An 18,694-nucleotide genomic window follows, 5' to 3' on the forward strand; every position below is an offset into this window, starting at 1 on the left:
GATTCAGAGGTTTCTGATTCGATTTGGAGAGATTAATGGGTCTCCCAATTCTATTCAGATTCAAAGATTCACCTGTCAAATTGGGCCAAATCTCATCTGAATCGAATTGGCTACCAAAGCTTCACACAGCCCTAGTAGGCAGCTCCCTAGATCCCTGTCTTTTCATAACTGAATTCATCCTAAATAGCTAGCCAGGCAAAGCATGCCCTCTTCCCCCAAATCCCATCTTTCCCTGCACATCAGAACACTGATTCTGTCCACAAAGGACTCTTCATGCAATAGACACCATTGTGTGTGCGTGTGGGGATGGGGGGGGATGGAAGTGGGGGAGCAGGGTTCATTTAAAAGTTCCACAAAGCAATAACTTAGGCTCCATTAGAAGCAGATCATGCCCAGTTTCCATCCCTGTAAACAGAATATCTACCTAAATCCTAAACACAGCAGTCAAACACATGAGGGGAGAAAACTCATCCTGTTTTTGTGTACTTCTATTCACTCACACCACATGCAACTTTGTGTTCTCAACAAGGGCTCCTGGTTACAATTAATATCAGAGCAGAGGCAGAGACTTTATTCAGGCAGCTAGAAAAACAAACCCCTGCTGGGTGATACATGTAACAAACTGGCTGTTCTCTGATATTTATAGGTCCCAACTGTCTCTACCTCCCTGTACCATCACAGAAAGAAAATCTACAATAATCCCCTTTATGTCTCTTGCAATTGATTCTGTCCATGATAAAATATATTGTGGGCACTTTGAATAACTATTAATTATTGAATGCATGCCTCTTAATGAATTGGGTTAACATCAGCAATAGGTTCACTTCTCAATACATTTCCCACCTAACATATAAAATATGTTAAGGAGTAGCATTATAATAGTACATGAATGAAATAAAAGTCAACATAATATGCATCATCCATGTCACTTATTCACACATGTCCCTAAACACATTACAAACATTACTAAATCACTGTCTCTATTTTTATCAGATCTAATAAAATAAGCAGATTAGTTTAAGCCAGTTCTTCAATGAAAGACCTGCAAGGAAATGCAGGGTGTTGTAGTCAGTGACATTGAAAATATATTTGATAAATTGCACTCTTCCTTGGAATCTGGAGGGAGATACATAAGCACTGGGCACGTCTACACATGGCCATATGACGCCTTTGTTGTTGCACCATCATTTAGTACTTCCTTTTGGAAGCACTAAAAGATGACACAGTAACAGCCTGTACTGCACTGTGCTGGCCACACAGTTATTTTTGGCCACTATGTCGCCATAGCAATGTGCTATAATGAGGGAATGCATTGCTATGGTGATGTAGCAGTGGCATCACAGTTTCTGCTAACATTCCTACAGCACCATAGTGTCTTGTGTAGATGCACCCACTGTGCTGCAGAACTGTGTTCAAAGGCTTTGTGCTTTTGGAGGTTCAATCTTTCAGTGACATGTGAAACTAAAGAATGGGTGTGGGTTCTCAGGACAGAGAGGTAGTTAGCCATTTTAGGCTGAAGTCAGGCAGAAAGCAGGATAGATTTGCACCTTTAGGGCCTTGTTACACTTTACACTAAGTCACAAAAATGCTGACTGGTGGTAGTGCTAGCTTGAGTTTCGAATCTAATGTCCCAATTCATGGTTTATCAAGCAGTGGTGATCGCTACCTTACTGTATGGAGCAGGGATGTGGACAACCTACAGGAGATCCCTCAAGTACCATCAATGCTGCCTGTGGAAGATTCTTCAAATCCAGTAGGAAGACACACACACCAATGTTAGCATCCTCTCATGAGTGACTACCACAAGCATCAAGGCAATGATTATCCAACTTCAACTTCACTGGGCTGGCCATATTATCTGGATGCCTGACTCCAGACTCCTGAAACAAATGTTATTCTACTAGCTCAGTCAAGGCATATGCTCAAGAGGAAGGCAGAGAAAGCATTTCAAGGACATCATCAAGGCCATCTTGAAAAATTGCAACATCAACATCAACTTGTGGAAGACCATCACCCAGGACCACCCCAAATGGAGGAGTCTGCAAGGATCTCACTACTTTGAAACCTCATGACAAGAAGAGGATATGCAAAAGTGGGCATGGCATGTGCTGTCACCAACTGGGAGGACCACACTGAGCCACCAGCCTTACCAGCCCCAGCTGTGTAGTAAGCCCTCCACTGAGGGGAAGAATCTCCCTGCCCCAGCCCCTGACCCTACCCTCCCTCCCCACCCAGCCTGCCTGCACTCCCCTGGCCCTGGATTCTCCCCACAGCATGCAGGGAAGCAGGTGACCATGCAAAACTTTACTGAGCAGTGTGTCCCCACAGCTAGGCCACCATGGGCCTCTCACACACCAAGTAATGTGTTGATGCTGGCATTGATGTCCTCCTCAGCAGCAGGGGGCAGGGTCATGTAATGCAGCCATAGGTAGCACTCCAGGCAGCACTAGAAGTTATGAGGGAGCCTGGGCTTGGCCCCTGCACTGTCATAGCTCAGGGTCCTGTACCAGGTGCACACGTGCACCTGAGGAACCATAAGGATCAGCAGCAGCAGGGCATAGTGGGTAGGATATCCCTTGTCCTGTGCAAACAGCTAATTGCACGCCACCCAGGACATGCTTGGGGCACAGCAGCAGCACAGCAAGGGGCTGGCCCTGGGGCACTTCCCTGGAGAGGCTCCCAACAGGGAGGGCAGGGGCACAGACAGCTCCTCTTCCCAGTTGTCTGGGAACCCCACAACCCCCAAGTCTGGGTGATGTGGGCTGGGCAGCAGCACTGCAGAGTGGTGGGCCTGCAGAAGGAAAGAAGGGGAGCAGGGTCTGGATCCTTGGCAGCAGGTGCTGCCAGGAGCCTGGCCTATCCCACCCTGGGAACAGCCTGTCAGAGCCAGGGGAGCGCATGGGGACAGGGGGCTTGGCCAATGCCTGCCTGGGCCTGAGCCTGCCCGGCTGACTTACCATGGTCCCTGAGGACCCGTGCAAAGCCAACCCCTGATTTAAGGCTGGGCATTGCACAGCCCCTTGTACAGAGGATCTTATCTATGAAATGTTGCAAACTCTCACAAAAGACTTCTGTCTCGTGGCTCTGCAGGTCTAGCATCTGGACACTGGGGACAGGCCACAGTTGCCAGTGGGGATGCTGGCTCAGAGTCGCTGCTGCCCACTACCAGGGCCCTTCAGGTGCATTAGCTCTGCCAGAGGCACACAATGGACCAGATCTTCCTCCTCCAGTGGTTGGTGGCAGTCAGAGGAGAATGCATGGGCCTGGCGGGTGGAGGACAAGTGGCGGGTGGAGGACGTCACCTGGGAAGAGGTGAGGGACTGGCATGAGGAGGTGCAGGACTGGGCCGACCAGAAGTTCTGGACCAAGCTCCTGGCCCTCTAGCATGAGCAGATCCAGGTCCTACAGGAGAAAAACACCATCCAGGGTTAGGCAGTGCAGGCCATGGATGACAACCATTGGGTACTTGACACTGTCCTGGGCCTGGTGATTTCATTCATGCCCACCACTGCCCAGTTCCCATTCCTAGCCCAGGAGGCCACCTGGCAGCTGCCTACTGCCCTGCAGCAGGCCCCGGCCTGGGCCTGGGAGGAGGTCCTGAAGCATCTCCAGTTGGCAGAAGCCCCTGGCCTGGCCCGGCCCCAAGTCCACTGCCACCCAGTTCCCCTGCCTGGACCCACTCACTACACTTGGGCATGGAGCTGGAGCTGGCCCTGCTGGCCCATGGACAGCACCTGGCAGAGGGAGAGCCACCTGCATTGGAGGACCAGCGGCTGCCATTGCCCTGGGTGAGTCCCCTGACCACTGCACTTACCATGCGTACGCATCCGTAGGGGAATGGGCAGAGGCCTGGGTACTAGCCTCTGTGTACCTTCTATGACCAGGTCACACACTGCCTGGATGTGGGCACCGAGGCTGATGTCATCTTCCTGGACTTTAGGAAGGCCTTTGACACAGTTTTGCACCCTATCCTCATTGGGAAGCTAGCAGACTGTGGAGTGGACGCCTACACATCAGGTGGGTGGCCAACTGGCTTAGGGACCGCACCCAGAGAGTGATGGTGGATGCTTCCTTCTTGGCCTGGAGGGAGGTGGGCAGTGGGATCCCACAGGGTTCGGTCCTCAGACTGATATTATTTAATATCTTCATCAGTGATTTGGACGAGGGCGTGGAAAGCACCCTCTCCAAGTTCGCTGATGATACCAAGTTATGGGGCAAAGTTAGTACACCAGAGGGCAGGGAGCAGATTCAGGCAGACCTGGACAGGTTGGATCAATGGGCAGAGAGAAATAGGATGCAATTTAATAAAGATAAATGTAAGGTACTCCACCTGGGAAGGAGGAATCCCCAGCACACCTATAGGTTGGGGAGTGTCCTTCTCAACAGCTCAGAGGCAGAGAAGGATCTTGGAGTAATAATTGACTCCATGATGAACATGAGCTGGCAGTGTAACGAGGCCATCAACAAGGCCAATCACACCTTGTCGTGCATTAGCAGGTGCATAACTAATAGATCAAAGGAGGTGATGCTTCCCTTCTATGCAGCACTGGTCAGGCCGCAGTTGGAGTACTGTGTCCAGTTTTGGGCACCACACTTCAAGAGGGACGCAGAGAATCTGGATAGGGTCCAGAGGAGGGCCACTTGAATGATTAGTGGTCTTCGTGATAGACCGTACGGGGGGAGGTTAAGAGAGATGAATCTCTTTAGCCTTCACAAGAGATGGCTGAGGGGAGATCTTGTGGCCGCCTATAAATTTATTAGGAATGGTCAATGGGGAATAGGGGAAGTGCTGTTTACTAAAGCGCCCCAGGGAGTAAGTAGGAATAATGGGTGTAAACTAGTTGAGAGCGGATTTAGGTCAGATATTAGGAAGAAATTTTTCACAGTAAGGGTGGCCAGGATCTGGAATGGGCTTCCAAGAGAGGTGGTGCTATCATCTAGCTTGGAGGTCTTCAAGAAGAGGCTAGATAGTCACCTATCCCCAATAGGCACCCCACCCCACGACCTCCCGCTCTGGAACACCCCAAAAATGACTTTGTAAATAGTTTTCACAGGGAAAAAGGTGTTTTATTGGTGGGGTGGGTGGTGGAGGGATTCTGTTGGGGAAGGAATGGGGAGGAGGCTCTGTTTGCTATGGAGGGAGGGGGGAATGGGCTGTGTTTTGGGGAGGGGGTATGTGTCGTGAGGGAAAAATACTTCTTTGGCGATATGTCTGCAATGAGAGTGGTGCTAGGGGTGAACAGGGGTAGGGGTCAGTGGGCAGTGGGGCAAGCGGGCTAAAGCGGGCAGTGCAGGAGGATGTGGTCAGCTAGAGTCTCCTACACCTGGTGCCCTGGCAGCTGTTGGTGGGTGTGTGGCTCTCCGAGTGCTTTGTCTGAGGGGAGGGGGGGCACCTCTGCCACCACAGGTGGTGCTCCCGCTGCCAGGCGTCCTCTGCGCATCACGCCTCCTTCACTCACACCTCACAGAAAGCTACCCCTGGACTTCACAGATGTTATGCAACACGCAGGCTGAGACAATGACCCAAGAGAGGTTCTCCTTGGTGACCTTGAGATGGGTAGTGTGGGAGCACCAGTATCCCTTGGGGTGGCCAAAAGTGCACTTTACCAGAGCATGGATCTGACCCAGTCAGTGGTTAAAGAGGACCTGGTGGGGGTCCCAGTAACTGGTGTAGGGATGCATCAGCCAGGGCAGGAGCGGGTAGGCAGGATTCTTGATAAGCAGGGCTGGATCATGATGGCACCCAGCTACAGGTCCAGCACCCCTGGTGTGAAGTGTTCACTCTCCACCAGTCCCACCATGCCAGAACTGCAAAACATATGGGCATTGTGTGTGCTGCCCACCCAGCCAACACTCATGAGGCTGAATGTGCCATGGTGGTCCACAATGGCCTGCAGGACCATGGAATGAAATTCCCTGCAGCTGTAACAGGGCAGGTCTCTGTGGGATGGGCAGGGGATGTGGGTCTTGTCCAGGGCCCCAATACACTGGAGGAGTCCCAGTGAATGGAACCCTGCCACCACCATCAGGGAGTCATGCATGTGGAGCACGGTATGTCCCAGCATGTCCTGGAGGGCCCCACAAACCTCCAGGACAGCCTCCCCAGTAATGGCCTTACCCATGCTGAACAGGTGTCTGACATACCAGAGGCTGGTGGGCATAGCCAGCTTCAGCAGAACAAGGGCCAGGTGGGTGTCAGCATGGAGGGCCGGGTGCATGCTGGTGTCCTGCCACTACAGGTGGGTCTGGAACTGCTGGAGCAGGTCCCAGAAGATAGCATGGGTCACGTAGAAGCTGTTCAGCCACTTCTTGTCATCCCAGGTGTGCTTCATGACATGCAGTTACCAGTGCTGGCTGGTGCGGGGGTCCAGAGGTGGCGGGGCTGGAGGCCCAAGAGGGTGACAGCAGACCTGGTGGTGGCACTGTGGAGCCCTTCATCGGCATCCCTGGTGGTGGTAGGCATGCTGTGGCTTGGCAGGCAGTAGATGGTTATGGGAGAGCTGGGTGGGGCAAGACAGTCATAGGCCAGGTGGCAGTCAGTGCAATGGGCCAGCAAAGCTATCACGGCAGCCAGCAGGGTTGTGGGGCGCTGGTCATTGTTGCCAGGGCCAGGGGCTGGAGCAGCCATAGTGCGGGGAGGCAGAGTGGCCAAGGAGAAAGCTGTCATGTGCTGTCCCTGTGCTTGGCATGCTGCGCCTGGGCAAGGAAGAGGCTGGCCAGAGAGCATGGCTGGTTTTTAAAGAGGGCTGCCAGGCAGCTGCAGCCAGAGCCTAGAGCTGCTCCAAAAGCCTTTGTGTAGACACCTGCCCAAAAACACTTACTCAGGCTTAGCTTACACCAGAGTAAGTCTGAGCTGGAGTAGATGCATATGTAGATGTGTTGCGGAATGAACCAAGTATGCAGAGGTACTGAACCCACACAGAACATGTGCCTGAGTTGCAAAAGAAACCCAGATCAGGGAAGCCAATCCTCAACTGTGAGGGATTGCTGAGGATGATAAATAAACTCAAGTAGTCACATTTCTCAAGCCAGCAGGGGCCTGGAGGACTGAAAAATAAGAACTCCCCCCTCCCATTCTGGGCTGGACCCCTTCCCCCTACCCTCACAATGTTGGGGTTCTCTCCCACCCTCTACTCCCCACTTGGGGCTGCATGTGCTGCCTATCCCAAGGGAGCAGGCAGAGAAGGATTAACCTGCCTGCCCAGCTGCAACTGCAACCCCTAGGCTGCTGCTATTCTCTGGGCTGAGCCTGCTTAGATAGCAGCAGTGGTGGTGGTGGTTGGTTAACCCTTCCCTGCCTACTCCCCCAGGACAGGGAGCACAAACAGCCATAAATAAGCAGGGCAAGGCAAAGGGGCAGTGAGCAGGGATCTGGGGTGCTGGGGAGGGCAGAGAGGGGCAATGGGTCTGATCCAGGCCAGCAGGGGGGAGGGGATTTACATTAAAGTGTAGCCTAGAGTGGCTACATCTTCGTGTAACATGAGCTGGGTAATACAGATCAGAGGCAATCCTGCCCTGAGTGGTTTGGTTTTGAGCCACCTAACGAGTCCTTAAAACTAGTTTCATGTATTATGAGGACAATCCAGGGGTTAATGACTCTAGGAGCTGCACAAAATTACTGAGTAACAAGGTTTTTATAGATTATCTAAATCAGAGATGTATAGCATAAGCTTTCATAAGCAGAAGGCTAACATGCTCTGAAGGTACTTAAATACCCCCTGTTACTGCTTATACTACACATCTCTGATTTAGTTTGCCTAGAAAGGTGCAAATTTACACTGCCTTCTGCCTTCATTTAGGATATTTTTCAAAGAAGGGATATTAGTGTGCTGTACAGAACAAATCCCAAACTGGGTAATGGTATTCGGCTTACCAAAACTTCCTTCTGAAAATACATTCTTTTGACAGCTTCAGAAAGAGAGGGCATTTTTCTTAACTTGTTTTCTAAGTCTTGCTTTTGCTGTTTCATCCTGGAAATGACTGCATTTCAGAAGTAAGAAGAATAATTCCTATATATTAGAGATGACAAAGTACTTTGGTTTTTTTCAAGCTGAAAGGTCCCGCATAAAATATAACATCCTTTGTGAGACAGCCACTTTGGGGTGGAATGCAGTAATTGTACAATGTATACAATAGTATACTTAAGATGACTATTTTGGCAATCTATGGTAAATGCTGCCCTTTTTGACTAATTCTCACTAATTATGTCAACATTTAGTTAGGAGCAAATGTATTTATTTATAAGTGTGCTGCTACAGCATGTGCTTCTAATGAACTAATAGGTTAAGAAATGATTCTGATCCCACCAAAAATAGTGGTAGAATAGTCACATTCATTGAAGCTGGTCTAGGCCTTTCAGCAGCTTATAATACTGGTTTAGTATCAACATCCAATCTAAGGATCACTGACCAGCCACTAGCTTACATAATTGGAACAAAGGTTGTATTTTATGTTTCTTTGGTTGCATACAATATTAGTTGGTACCCAGCAGGGCAGCTTCTGTGGGGTGGTGTTTTGTGGATAATGGTCTGTACTGATCATTCCTGCTTATGAAACATTCTGAGCTCCTAGCCTGCTCACAAAGTTAAAGTGTTCTTAGCAAACACTATCATTTTCTTCTAGATTCTTAATTGTTTTTCCAAGAACAAAAGCTATGAATTTCCAAAGAAACATTTTAGGATGAAAATATAAACTACAATGGCACTAAACAACCATTTCAAAAATATAGTCTATTAGCACTGTACTAAGTCTAAGGTACTATAGTGAGAAGCATAATAACTTTAAAATGGGTAGTTTTTAACAGACCAGTTGTATCCCATGGAGAAAAATGCTGTTTTGACGGACTGAAAAGGAATGGGCCAACCCATCCCAGTGGCCATTTTGGAAACACTGGGGGGCCAGATTCTATTTGTCTTGTTAGGCATCTAAATAGACATTGGCATATTGAGTCCCTGAAAAATAGTTAATGCCAAAGGTGGAAACATCCTCCCTCTTGTCACAGCTTCCTTCTGACTCGCTCTTAAGCATATGTTGATGTATTACAAATGTAGATTCATTCATGGAGTTTTGGGACTTGAACAGGGTAAAGAAGGCTTTCAGTTGCCTATCTGTACCTAGATGCATAATAGGTTGAATAGAATCTGGCACTACCATTTTCCTAGAAGTCAGACAGCACCAGCTGCTTGAGGGGAAGAAATAAGAAGCCTTGCAATCAGTGGTGGACTGACAGGGGGTGGGGAAAGGCATGGCCCCTGGGCACCAGCTTGGGGTGGGGGGGGGCGCCAGCTGGGCCCTTCAGAGTTCTTATCGCGCAATGTGACTTTAAGTATTTTTAAGTATTGCTATGAGAAAGGCGAGAGGGAAGTGGGGCACAAATGTAAGCATTGGCCCCTGGGTGCCAGAGACTCGTGGTACGTCACTGCCTACAATACACAGTTATAAAATAAGCCACTGGCTGGAAAAGTTTCTTTCTAACACCTATTGATTTATGTCCTAGGTTAGGGATGGAAGTTGCATTTAAACTGGTTTCAGTCATCAGAAACTGATTTAAACCTGTAACAGAACTGAATTTCAGTGTACATAAACCAGGGTCAAAATGGCTGAAACTGGTTTAGGATAAAACTGGTTGAATGTAGTATCAGACTTAACTGATTTGGGTCAAACCAGTTAATGAAACTTCTGTCCCAGACTCCTTCTTGGTTCAAGTTAAATCAGAGTCCCCCAGCACCCCAGCATGATTTTCAGCCCTGGTCTGGGCTGGGATGTGCTGTCTACTTCAGCAAAGGAGTGGGGGTGGGGGTGGGGGCGAGGCAGGGACAGCCCCAACAAACCCAGGCATACCCCAGCTGAGGCCTGGGGCCAGGGAGGGGGATTAAACTTCCGTTCCCCAGAGTACAGAGCTGCCCTGCCCTGCTAAAAACTTACTGCTGGCTACAACTGTGGGCTATAAATCCCAGACGTACCTGGAAGCAGGAAGAGGAAGTGATGGGCAACACTGCAGAGTCCTGCTGCTGTGGTTGTGGACTGCGAATCCCAGACACCTTGGGGGCAGCAGGAAGAAGAAGCAAACACACAGCCCATGCTGGCTTCATGCCAGAGAGCTGTCCTCTGGCTCCACCCCCCCCAGTTTCTTGCCTGAGCCACTGCAGCATGTGGCTGCATTCCCTGAATCAAATGTGAGTGTGTGTCCTGCTGTTTCTCATTTTAATCTCTGCAGCTTAGACTAACCTGCAAAGGCTGAATCGATTCAGTCTTGGGCTTTTTGGCTGTTTGTACTTAGCCCTAAAGTCTCTAGATCTAGTACTCTTAGTTAATTTTTAATACTTGTTATTTTACCCAAATACTTTTGTTCAGTCTTTTTATTTGGAAAAAAAAGATTTTGAGCTCAACTTTTAACAGAGTGCACATGTAATAATGTGGTCACAAGCAGTGAAAGAACCTCACATTATATAAATGACCGAGTCTATAAGCAGAATGCTATGTTGTCTCTTCAGATTCCCACAGCATAGAAATATCTGTGAAACACTGAAGAAGTTATTAATAACAACTAAGAGTTGGGATATATCTTTGCTTCTTGCACTTCTTTTGTACTCCTGGCAACAGCAGATGTAAAGATATGGTAGCCAAGACATCTTACCAGGGGATAATGGGTTGAATCATTTAAGTATATTACGCTTCCATCCCCATACTAATTAAATCACTTATTAATGCCAATAAAACTGCTAGATCTCTGTGCTGTGATCCGTCAGTCACAGTTAAGGAATATGGACATCAGTAAAGGAGATAAACTAAGTTTGCCAAACAATTAATTTTTCTTAGCATTTGTTTGAATCCTATTTTTGATACTTCAGATTCCAACCTTCCTGTCATCTTAAATAGTAGGTTTGGGATAAAATTGGGCGTGGGAATTTCCAATACTGTTCAACATTACACAACACTGCAAGAAATTGAAATATAGAGGATGATCAAGCAGAGCAGGAATTTCTTACTTTAAAACCACCAATGGCTGTCAACATCTAGTTGTCTTTAATGCATGGTCTACTGAAGTCTCCAAATGATATGTTCTGGAAAACTGATGCACCTGAAGGCAAACCAGGATCAAAGTTGCTAAGGACAGGCCTAATCCTGCCAGATGCTGAATGCTTCCTGTGAGGCACTGAGCAGCATGAATCTTTCACTGTTTCCAGCTGGAATTAAGAGCACTCACTTGCCTCAAGAGTCACTGAAGTTGCAGAGGTTCTAACTCAACTACAAAGTGCACATGTAACTACTGGAGGGACCTTAGGTTACACAAGGTTGTCAGAGTAAAGGAAGTTTTGTGTTGAGATTCAAAACTACAAAAAAAGACTAATTTCAAAGCAGTAAACATAGAAATCCAGGCACGCCACTACAATATTGTCATATATATTTAAGTCTCATAGCTGCTTGGGTTTTGGAATAGAGAATTTGTAAACAGGATATATTGATGAGAAGAAAAGATATTTATTCAGCATAATGCATAGACTGTAATGCTTTTTTCTATTGTAAAGGGTTTCACATAGAAATTACAATCTCTGCGCAGCATACCTTAGTTCATGGCAGCAAATTACTTTTTAGATGCACTATGAGAACAAAGATAAGAACATTCAGGCATACATCTAATTCAGTCTGCAGAGTAAAAGCTGAAGAGGAGAAACGCATACAATACTAAAATGAAATCCAGTTCCTGGGAAATACAGATTTGTTGTGATTCCTTGCTTTAGCTGAACATTAATTGGACTGAAGAATCATTTTGGGGATGTACAAACCACAGGGTCTTGAAACCCAAAAAGTTTAGCTGAGCCCAGACTTTCAGAAACAGCTGCATGTTGGTCAATATAGAAATAAACCTTTTAGTGTATTGTTCTAAAATGCAAGGGTGAAAACTCCCAAAACAAACACACAAGAGAGTGAAGGAAAGAAGGGGGCGGGGGAATTGAATGAAAAAACTTGAAGAAAAAAACCTTGGACAAATATCATTTAGTAAACATTTTATAAGCATTCTGTAGTTCAAAGAAAATCAAATGTATATTTCATTTTATAGCACAACTTACTTTAGAAAATGCATTTCAAAGAGCAGTAGATATAAACAATAAAAAAGTTGGTACCACTGAGAGGATGGCTTTTATAATATCACAATGTGCTTCCTATTTCTACCTCTAACTATATCTATAATTGCTTTTGATAAAATGACCAGTTCAAGGTTTTTTTTTGCACTAAACCTTACATAAAAATATAGCATTTTCTTCAAGTAATCTGATGAAGAATAGACACACTGCATATTTAAAGCTTGCTTCACTCCAAGTAAGAATGTTTTTTTTTAAAATGAGTATTTCTTTAGAGCATAAATAACTAGAAAATTGTATTTACAACCCCAACCTTATTTTTAAATAATGTGGTCTCTTATTAATAGTACAGCTGACTGAGTGCTGGTGCAAATCCTGCACATAACAGAATCACCTAGCCAGAAGTACCTTCCTTGACTTCAAGCACTCTGGTGTTTGGAACTTTGGTCCCCTTTTCCTTTTATATTTTGGAGTTGGCTGACTCTCTATTTTTTCTAACTTGTAACTTGGCCTGATTACTTTTTCAGCCAGAAAGATGAGATTTTTCATTCATACTGCATTTGAGAACTTCTGAGAGCTTCTTCATGTTGGTTCCTTTTACACTATTAGGTAAGCAACTAAACTGCAATGACTGATTTCCTCTAAATTCATTGGATTACATGGCCATGGGAAAAACAAATTATTTTTATACCCAGGGTAAATACATCTGTTTTAAAACCTGATGATACTACTGAATGCCACAATATATCATGAGACAAAAAGAGACCATAAATTATCACTATGCACTATTTTCTCTTTCTTTGTTCTCTAGCTATTCCTTTTTTCCCCTTCAGAAGTATTATAGGTTAATTCCCCACAGAGACTTCATCTTGCAAAGCTTAGCATAGAATAGGCCAACAGAAGCAACACCAAAGCTAACACACTTCACTGTTATAAAAGTTATAGAAATAGACACATATAATTGACCTGAACCTCTATTCACTGCTTACTCAAAATTTCCACTAAAGTTGATGACAGTTTTGAGTGTTTGGATCATACCCAATAATGATAATTGCTACACTATAATATATCCCACTAAAGCCATATGTTTTCCTTTCCAGATGCTGTATATAACAGTATAGAATTCTTTGGCTCAGGAATCTACATTGTAATGGCACTTCTATAGTATGGGATTTTAATAGTAATTGCAGTTGACTTCTTTAGATTATCTAGTAGCCACTAATAGTACACAAGAGAAGATCTGAGACCTGTGGTTAAAGTTTAAGCCTAATAGCTACAGTAACTGATTAGCTCCCATGGATTTTCTTTAGTCACTGAGGTGTATATAGAGACTATGGGGAGATTCTTTTATTGTACAATTTTCACAGAGCTGGAGGGCAGGTGTCTCCTTATGATGATTTTGATACTGCCCTCCTGCAGAAAAACATGCGGGAGGGATGCGATAGCAAAAAAAACTCTGCACAAGCAATTGTTCCACTGCAAGCAGAGGGATGGTGATTGCCCCCTCAGGGAAAGAAGTAGGGAGCTTCATCCTTGTGCCTGGAAGGTCTTTGAGGTCTACTAGAGAACAAGACCAACCAGATGGGACCGCTGCATGTTAAACGAGTTCCAGGGCCACATGTGGCTTTCCTCTGCTTCCTTATCACTTGGCTTCATTTAATAGTTCATCTGTTAAAAAAGTTCTGCATAACTACCGTTACATCTACTTTATTGAGATAGAGCAGTACCACAAGGATACCTAGGAGCCTACTGGCAATGCACAACTGTTGCAGGATGGGAACAAATATTTTTGGCATTGGGGAGGTGGGAAGAAGTTAAAAGTAGATTTAGTGGTAATGAAGGCTCCTAGACAGGAAGTCTTGGAGAATCAAGTCCCATCACTATCCACAGGACAGGTACAGCACAGACTACTGTTGGTAAAAAGCAGTACAAATCTACAGCCATCACCCCATCCCAAAGTTCTCCAAACTGAGTTGGAGGGATCTTTTCTCGGAATAGTGAATCTCTATGTTATTAAGCTTTTTGGTGCTTGTGCTGATCCAGCCACCAAGGGTGCCAAGTGTGAAGGAAGATTTTGCAATGTATCTGTTACAAAATGAGACGTACCATTCATTTTACGCATGCTGCTGAACAAGTCAAAACTTCTTATTTTGTATTTCCACCAATAGGCCAAAACAAAAAGACATATTTCCTATGCTCAGAGCTAGGTCTCTGTTATCTTGAGGCCATTATATGCAGCTTTATATTGACATTACATTCATGTTACTCTCAAGAATTCATTTGTGTACCTGACACTTCAGAAAACCAGGCCAAGATTTTCAAAGGTGTTTTTAGGTGCTTCCACTTTGGATGTTCCAACTGAGACACCTTCTTGGACTTGATTTTCAGAGAGTGACTGCTCAGCATGTTCTAAAACTGAGATCCTCTTTAAGCTGTCTCAACTTGGGTTAAGCAATTAAGGCATTCATAATCACTCATCACGTTTGAAAATCTTGACCCTAATCAGAATTACAGATATAAGTATCACATTTAATGCAGGAAAAGATTGGCGTGTCATGGTGCTCACAGAACTTTAAATGTAAATTTTACTTCTCTTTGCAGTGACTTCATGGCAAAAGGGTTGGAGACACTATGGTCTTTATATCAAGTAACTATATTTTACTCTATCTCTTGAGAGTAGAAGTATATATCAGGGATGGGGAATAGAGGAAACTTGGTGGATTATCAGCCTTTCTTTTGGTGGTGAATTCAGCTGTGTAGAAATTGAGATTGGTTAGCAGAGGAGGAAAGAAGATAGTTATCTTTTGTCAAAACTGTGACATTATGAGAAAACGGTAATGTAATCTCGAAGGGAGGAAGAGTACAGAATATCTTAACAATCAGATAAAATATATCCAGAAACAAAGGTTGCTTTTAAGTGTGTGCAAACACTCTTTGATCAATCAACAGAGTCCTTATGGAGAGCTGATATTGCAGATTAACATAAATGTACCTTACAACAGTTTGGTAAGTGGTTAGACTTTGTTCACAGAAAGGATGCTAAATCTAGTGGTTGGCCGGAAGATCCAATCAATTTGATGTGAATGGAACTTTTTTGTGCAGTTTTTAGAGCCTTTTCTTCCTGGAGGCTCCATTTGGTACCGAGTAAAATACACAGATTCGTACTTCTGCATTGTGAATGCATTTGACATCAGATAGATATATTCTCCTGAGGAAAATCTTCAGAATTTCATGGCTTTTCTGCTTCATCCAGTACACTCTGGGATAAATCTAAAAGGAGAGAGAAAAAGAAAGAAAGATGACAATATTTAAAAAATTGGGATATGTTTTGCAACTTCATGTAACAATTGTTGATTCTACCACAGTTTAGAAAGGTTTTGGTTGTAGGTAGAGACACTCGAGCATTACATGCATACAAAGTCACTATGCCTAAAGAGTGATAAAATAACAAAGTCAATCACTCAAAAAGTTAGGAAATTGCTGAACAAGTCCATTCAAATTTATTCTGGCCCATTTTATGGTTTTTAGTTTACATGATCACGTACTATTTTTTTTCCAAGGGGGAAAAAATAACAGAATACATATGCAAGTGGGCATAATTTGTTCCCATTCAGATTTAGTTGCCTTTTAAACATAGCTTGCACTAGTATAATTAGCTGCAATGCAATAAAGAATCAAGCCTTTCATGTTTATTAATAAAGACTGTTGTTGAATATGCAAGGTGACACTTTTGGCCAGACAGAAATAGGAAACTAGTATCAGAGCATTTTTCTTTATTCAGCCATATTAAAAAGCTAACTGTGCAACAGTAAGTCAGTCTTGGAGCTGATAGAAATGCAGATATGAAGGAAGCAAGAAATCTGGAACAAAGTGGTAAACAGTTATTTGAATTAACTTTAATATTGAGAAAGGGAATAGTGAATGGTCAAAATATAGCCTCGTCTAAACACCAGTGTGAACAGTTGAATTAAACTTGGTTCAGTTAAACCAGCACAAGCCCCTTTGTTCATTGTTATTTCAGGTTAAGAGTGACTGATTGTGCTTTTATTCAAAACTATGTCAAGCTGACACGAGGTAAACCAAAATAAGCCTAAATTAAACTAAAATAATAACATAAAGATAAGTGGTAAGCTCTCATATGGAGTTTTTCAGCAGTAGATTTTCAGAGCACTTTACAAAGGAAGTCAGTATCATTATCTTCTTTTTACATGGGAGGAGACTGAGGCACACAATGAGGCACAGCGATTTCACTTAAGGTATCTAGCAGGTAAGCAGAGCAATGAAAAAGTCTTTGGGTTTTCTGAGTCCCTGTTCAATCACTCTGTCTACTAGGCCATGATGCCTCAATAAGCATGTCCTTACAGCCTTTTGTGCTAGTTTAACTAAAACTAAGATCTCTCACCTCCAGTTACAGGGGCATAACTCACCCTGCCCATATGTTTGTAGATTTTCCTAATGGTCAGTGGCTTTGGCTCTTGGGCATTTCAGCATGTGCCTGCATCTGACAGTAGGAAGATGAACAAACTACTTAGAGCCTTAAGACTGGAGTTGTAAAATGTCAGAAAAGCTAATAGCGAGCAGGAGCTCAATGATAAGAGCCTGGTGATACAAAAGACCAAAAGCAGTGGATTCTCAGCAAGATCTTCAATTCCCCAAGGGGCTCTGAGGCTCCCCCTTGTCAAAGTGCCTATTTTTTTTAAAAGGACAATTAAAATTACCATGTTGAGAACCAATTTAGGTTTACAAAGGTCAGCTCTGGCATAGCAGCTCCTTTGTTCAAAACTCTTAACCCACAGCACATGCTGGGGTGCCAGAGGGATCAGCATTTGGTTCCATCTCATTTAATATCTTAATTAATGATCTAGAAGGAGTGAGCAGTACATGCAGATTACAATGAACTGAGATGAACTGCAAGACCTAAAAGGAGCAAGAAATACTGCCAGCAGCCTAGAGAGATTAGTAAAATGGAGAAGAAACAGTTAAGATTCAACTTAAAATACCTCAGGGGAACACCAGTTTGAAACACATGAGATAGAGAGTCAGAAGCCACCATAAGGCTGAGAGAATCTCAGAGGGCACAAGTTTGCACTGTGATATTAGGCCAATGTAATTTAGATTGCCAGAGGTCATTCATAGGACAAGGACACTTTAAAAGTCCTTTTATTTTAAAAAGCATGAAAATCAGTGTCTTTTAACTTGTCTCCTAAACTTGGGACCTCTGAAAATCATTACTTACTTTGCAAAATTTAGGCCTGAAGATTTATCAAGACATGGGGCATATCTACATTGGCAAGCAGATGAACTCAAAAATGTAACTCATCTGTTTCTTTTGTACTTTGAATTAATATATGTTTTATTTCTGGGTTAATTTTTTTTTTAAAAGTCATTTGAGACTAAGTAATGTCTCAGAGCTTTAACCTTTTGAAATCTGTATTTCCATGATATTGATTATTTCCTGTTAACCTCCACATTATTATTCCTAAAAACTGCAGTGACAAAATACACAGTCTTAATGATAAATAACTTAAATTCATAAAACTTAGTAGGTCATTTAAGACTTACTGACTAGTTTTTCATTTTTGCAGAATAAAATTAATTTAGCAGGCATGATTAAACTTGCTCTCCTATAACTTTCTGATACAGCAAGACGCACAAATATAAAATGTTCAGAAAAGGGGCTATACCCTTATAAAGAATGGACATACCCTAGCATGAATAAGTTAGGGTGAGGTGTATTTATGTAGCAGGTGTGAATCATTTGGGTAAAGTTAAAATGGCTGGAGAAGTGGAGATCTGTCCTGCAACAACCAGTCTTCTGAGCTGTGACCTGCATTTTTCCAATGTGCAGCATTCATTAATCATCTGTAGAACAATGCAAATTTCACAATGACCAAATTGGCGGATGGTAAATCATGGTAGGCTAGATAATTAATATCAGGGAGCAGCATGCTCTGGCAAGCTTGTACAGATAGAGAGAAATACATGGTATCAGATTAAAAATTCTGTATCAGAGGTTCCCCAGCTTGACTCATGAGAGTTTCTTCCTAGATCAATTCTTCTTCCACCCTCTCCACTCCCCACTGTAAGCTTCTCAAAATATTTCATTCTACAGAAAACCAAATGATCTTTGTAGATCACTAAGGCTACACTCTGCAAGCTGCAAGAACAGATGACGGTATATTAGCACTTCTTGAGATATAATGAGATATAATGATGTAGCTATGAACTGGGAATGAACCTCCTGGACATGATAATGAAATTCGCCTTTGTACAGTGGGCTGCCACAAATATATGTACCACCTAGATCCTCAAAATAGCGTATAAATGTAGGAAAGTTACAAACAGAGCATAGACATTGCCGGCAGGGGGAGAGTTCATTTGTGTTCTGTGATGATGACTAAAACTGCAGTTATCTGAGTCACCAAGACAATATCATACAAATAAATGGCAACCTCAGTAGTTTAATGACTGTCCTTAAAGCCATATTTTTTGCATTTGTCTTCTAGAAACTGTCATCCCAATGTTCTCAGTATTCTGGAGACACTTCCTTTATCCAAAAATCATAGTATACTGCAGTCCTAATTTGCTATCAAAGGAAACATTTTAAAGTG

At 43.9% G+C, this 18,694-nt stretch overlaps 1 protein-coding gene across 6 annotated transcripts in view; it reads right to left on the reverse strand.

Annotated features, from left to right (window-relative positions):
- Positions 1–11,459: 11,459 nt before the first annotated feature.
- BBS9 (Bardet-Biedl syndrome 9) overlaps positions 11,460–18,694 on the reverse strand; it is a 478,425-nt gene continuing 471,190 nt past the window's right edge. For all 6 annotated transcript variants that reach the window (XM_019483427.2, XM_019483428.2, XM_014602583.3 and 3 more), the window contains one exon: positions 11,460–15,353. In XM_019483427.2, coding sequence (XP_019338972.1) covers positions 15,313–15,353 — 41 coding nt within the window. In that variant the 3' untranslated portion in view covers positions 11,460–15,312. The remainder of the gene's footprint in view (positions 15,354–18,694) is intronic.

This window comes from Alligator mississippiensis, chromosome 5 (assembly GCF_030867095.1).
Source record: "Alligator mississippiensis isolate rAllMis1 chromosome 5, rAllMis1, whole genome shotgun sequence".
In the NCBI taxonomy this organism is placed as follows: Eukaryota; Metazoa; Chordata; order Crocodylia; family Alligatoridae; genus Alligator; species Alligator mississippiensis.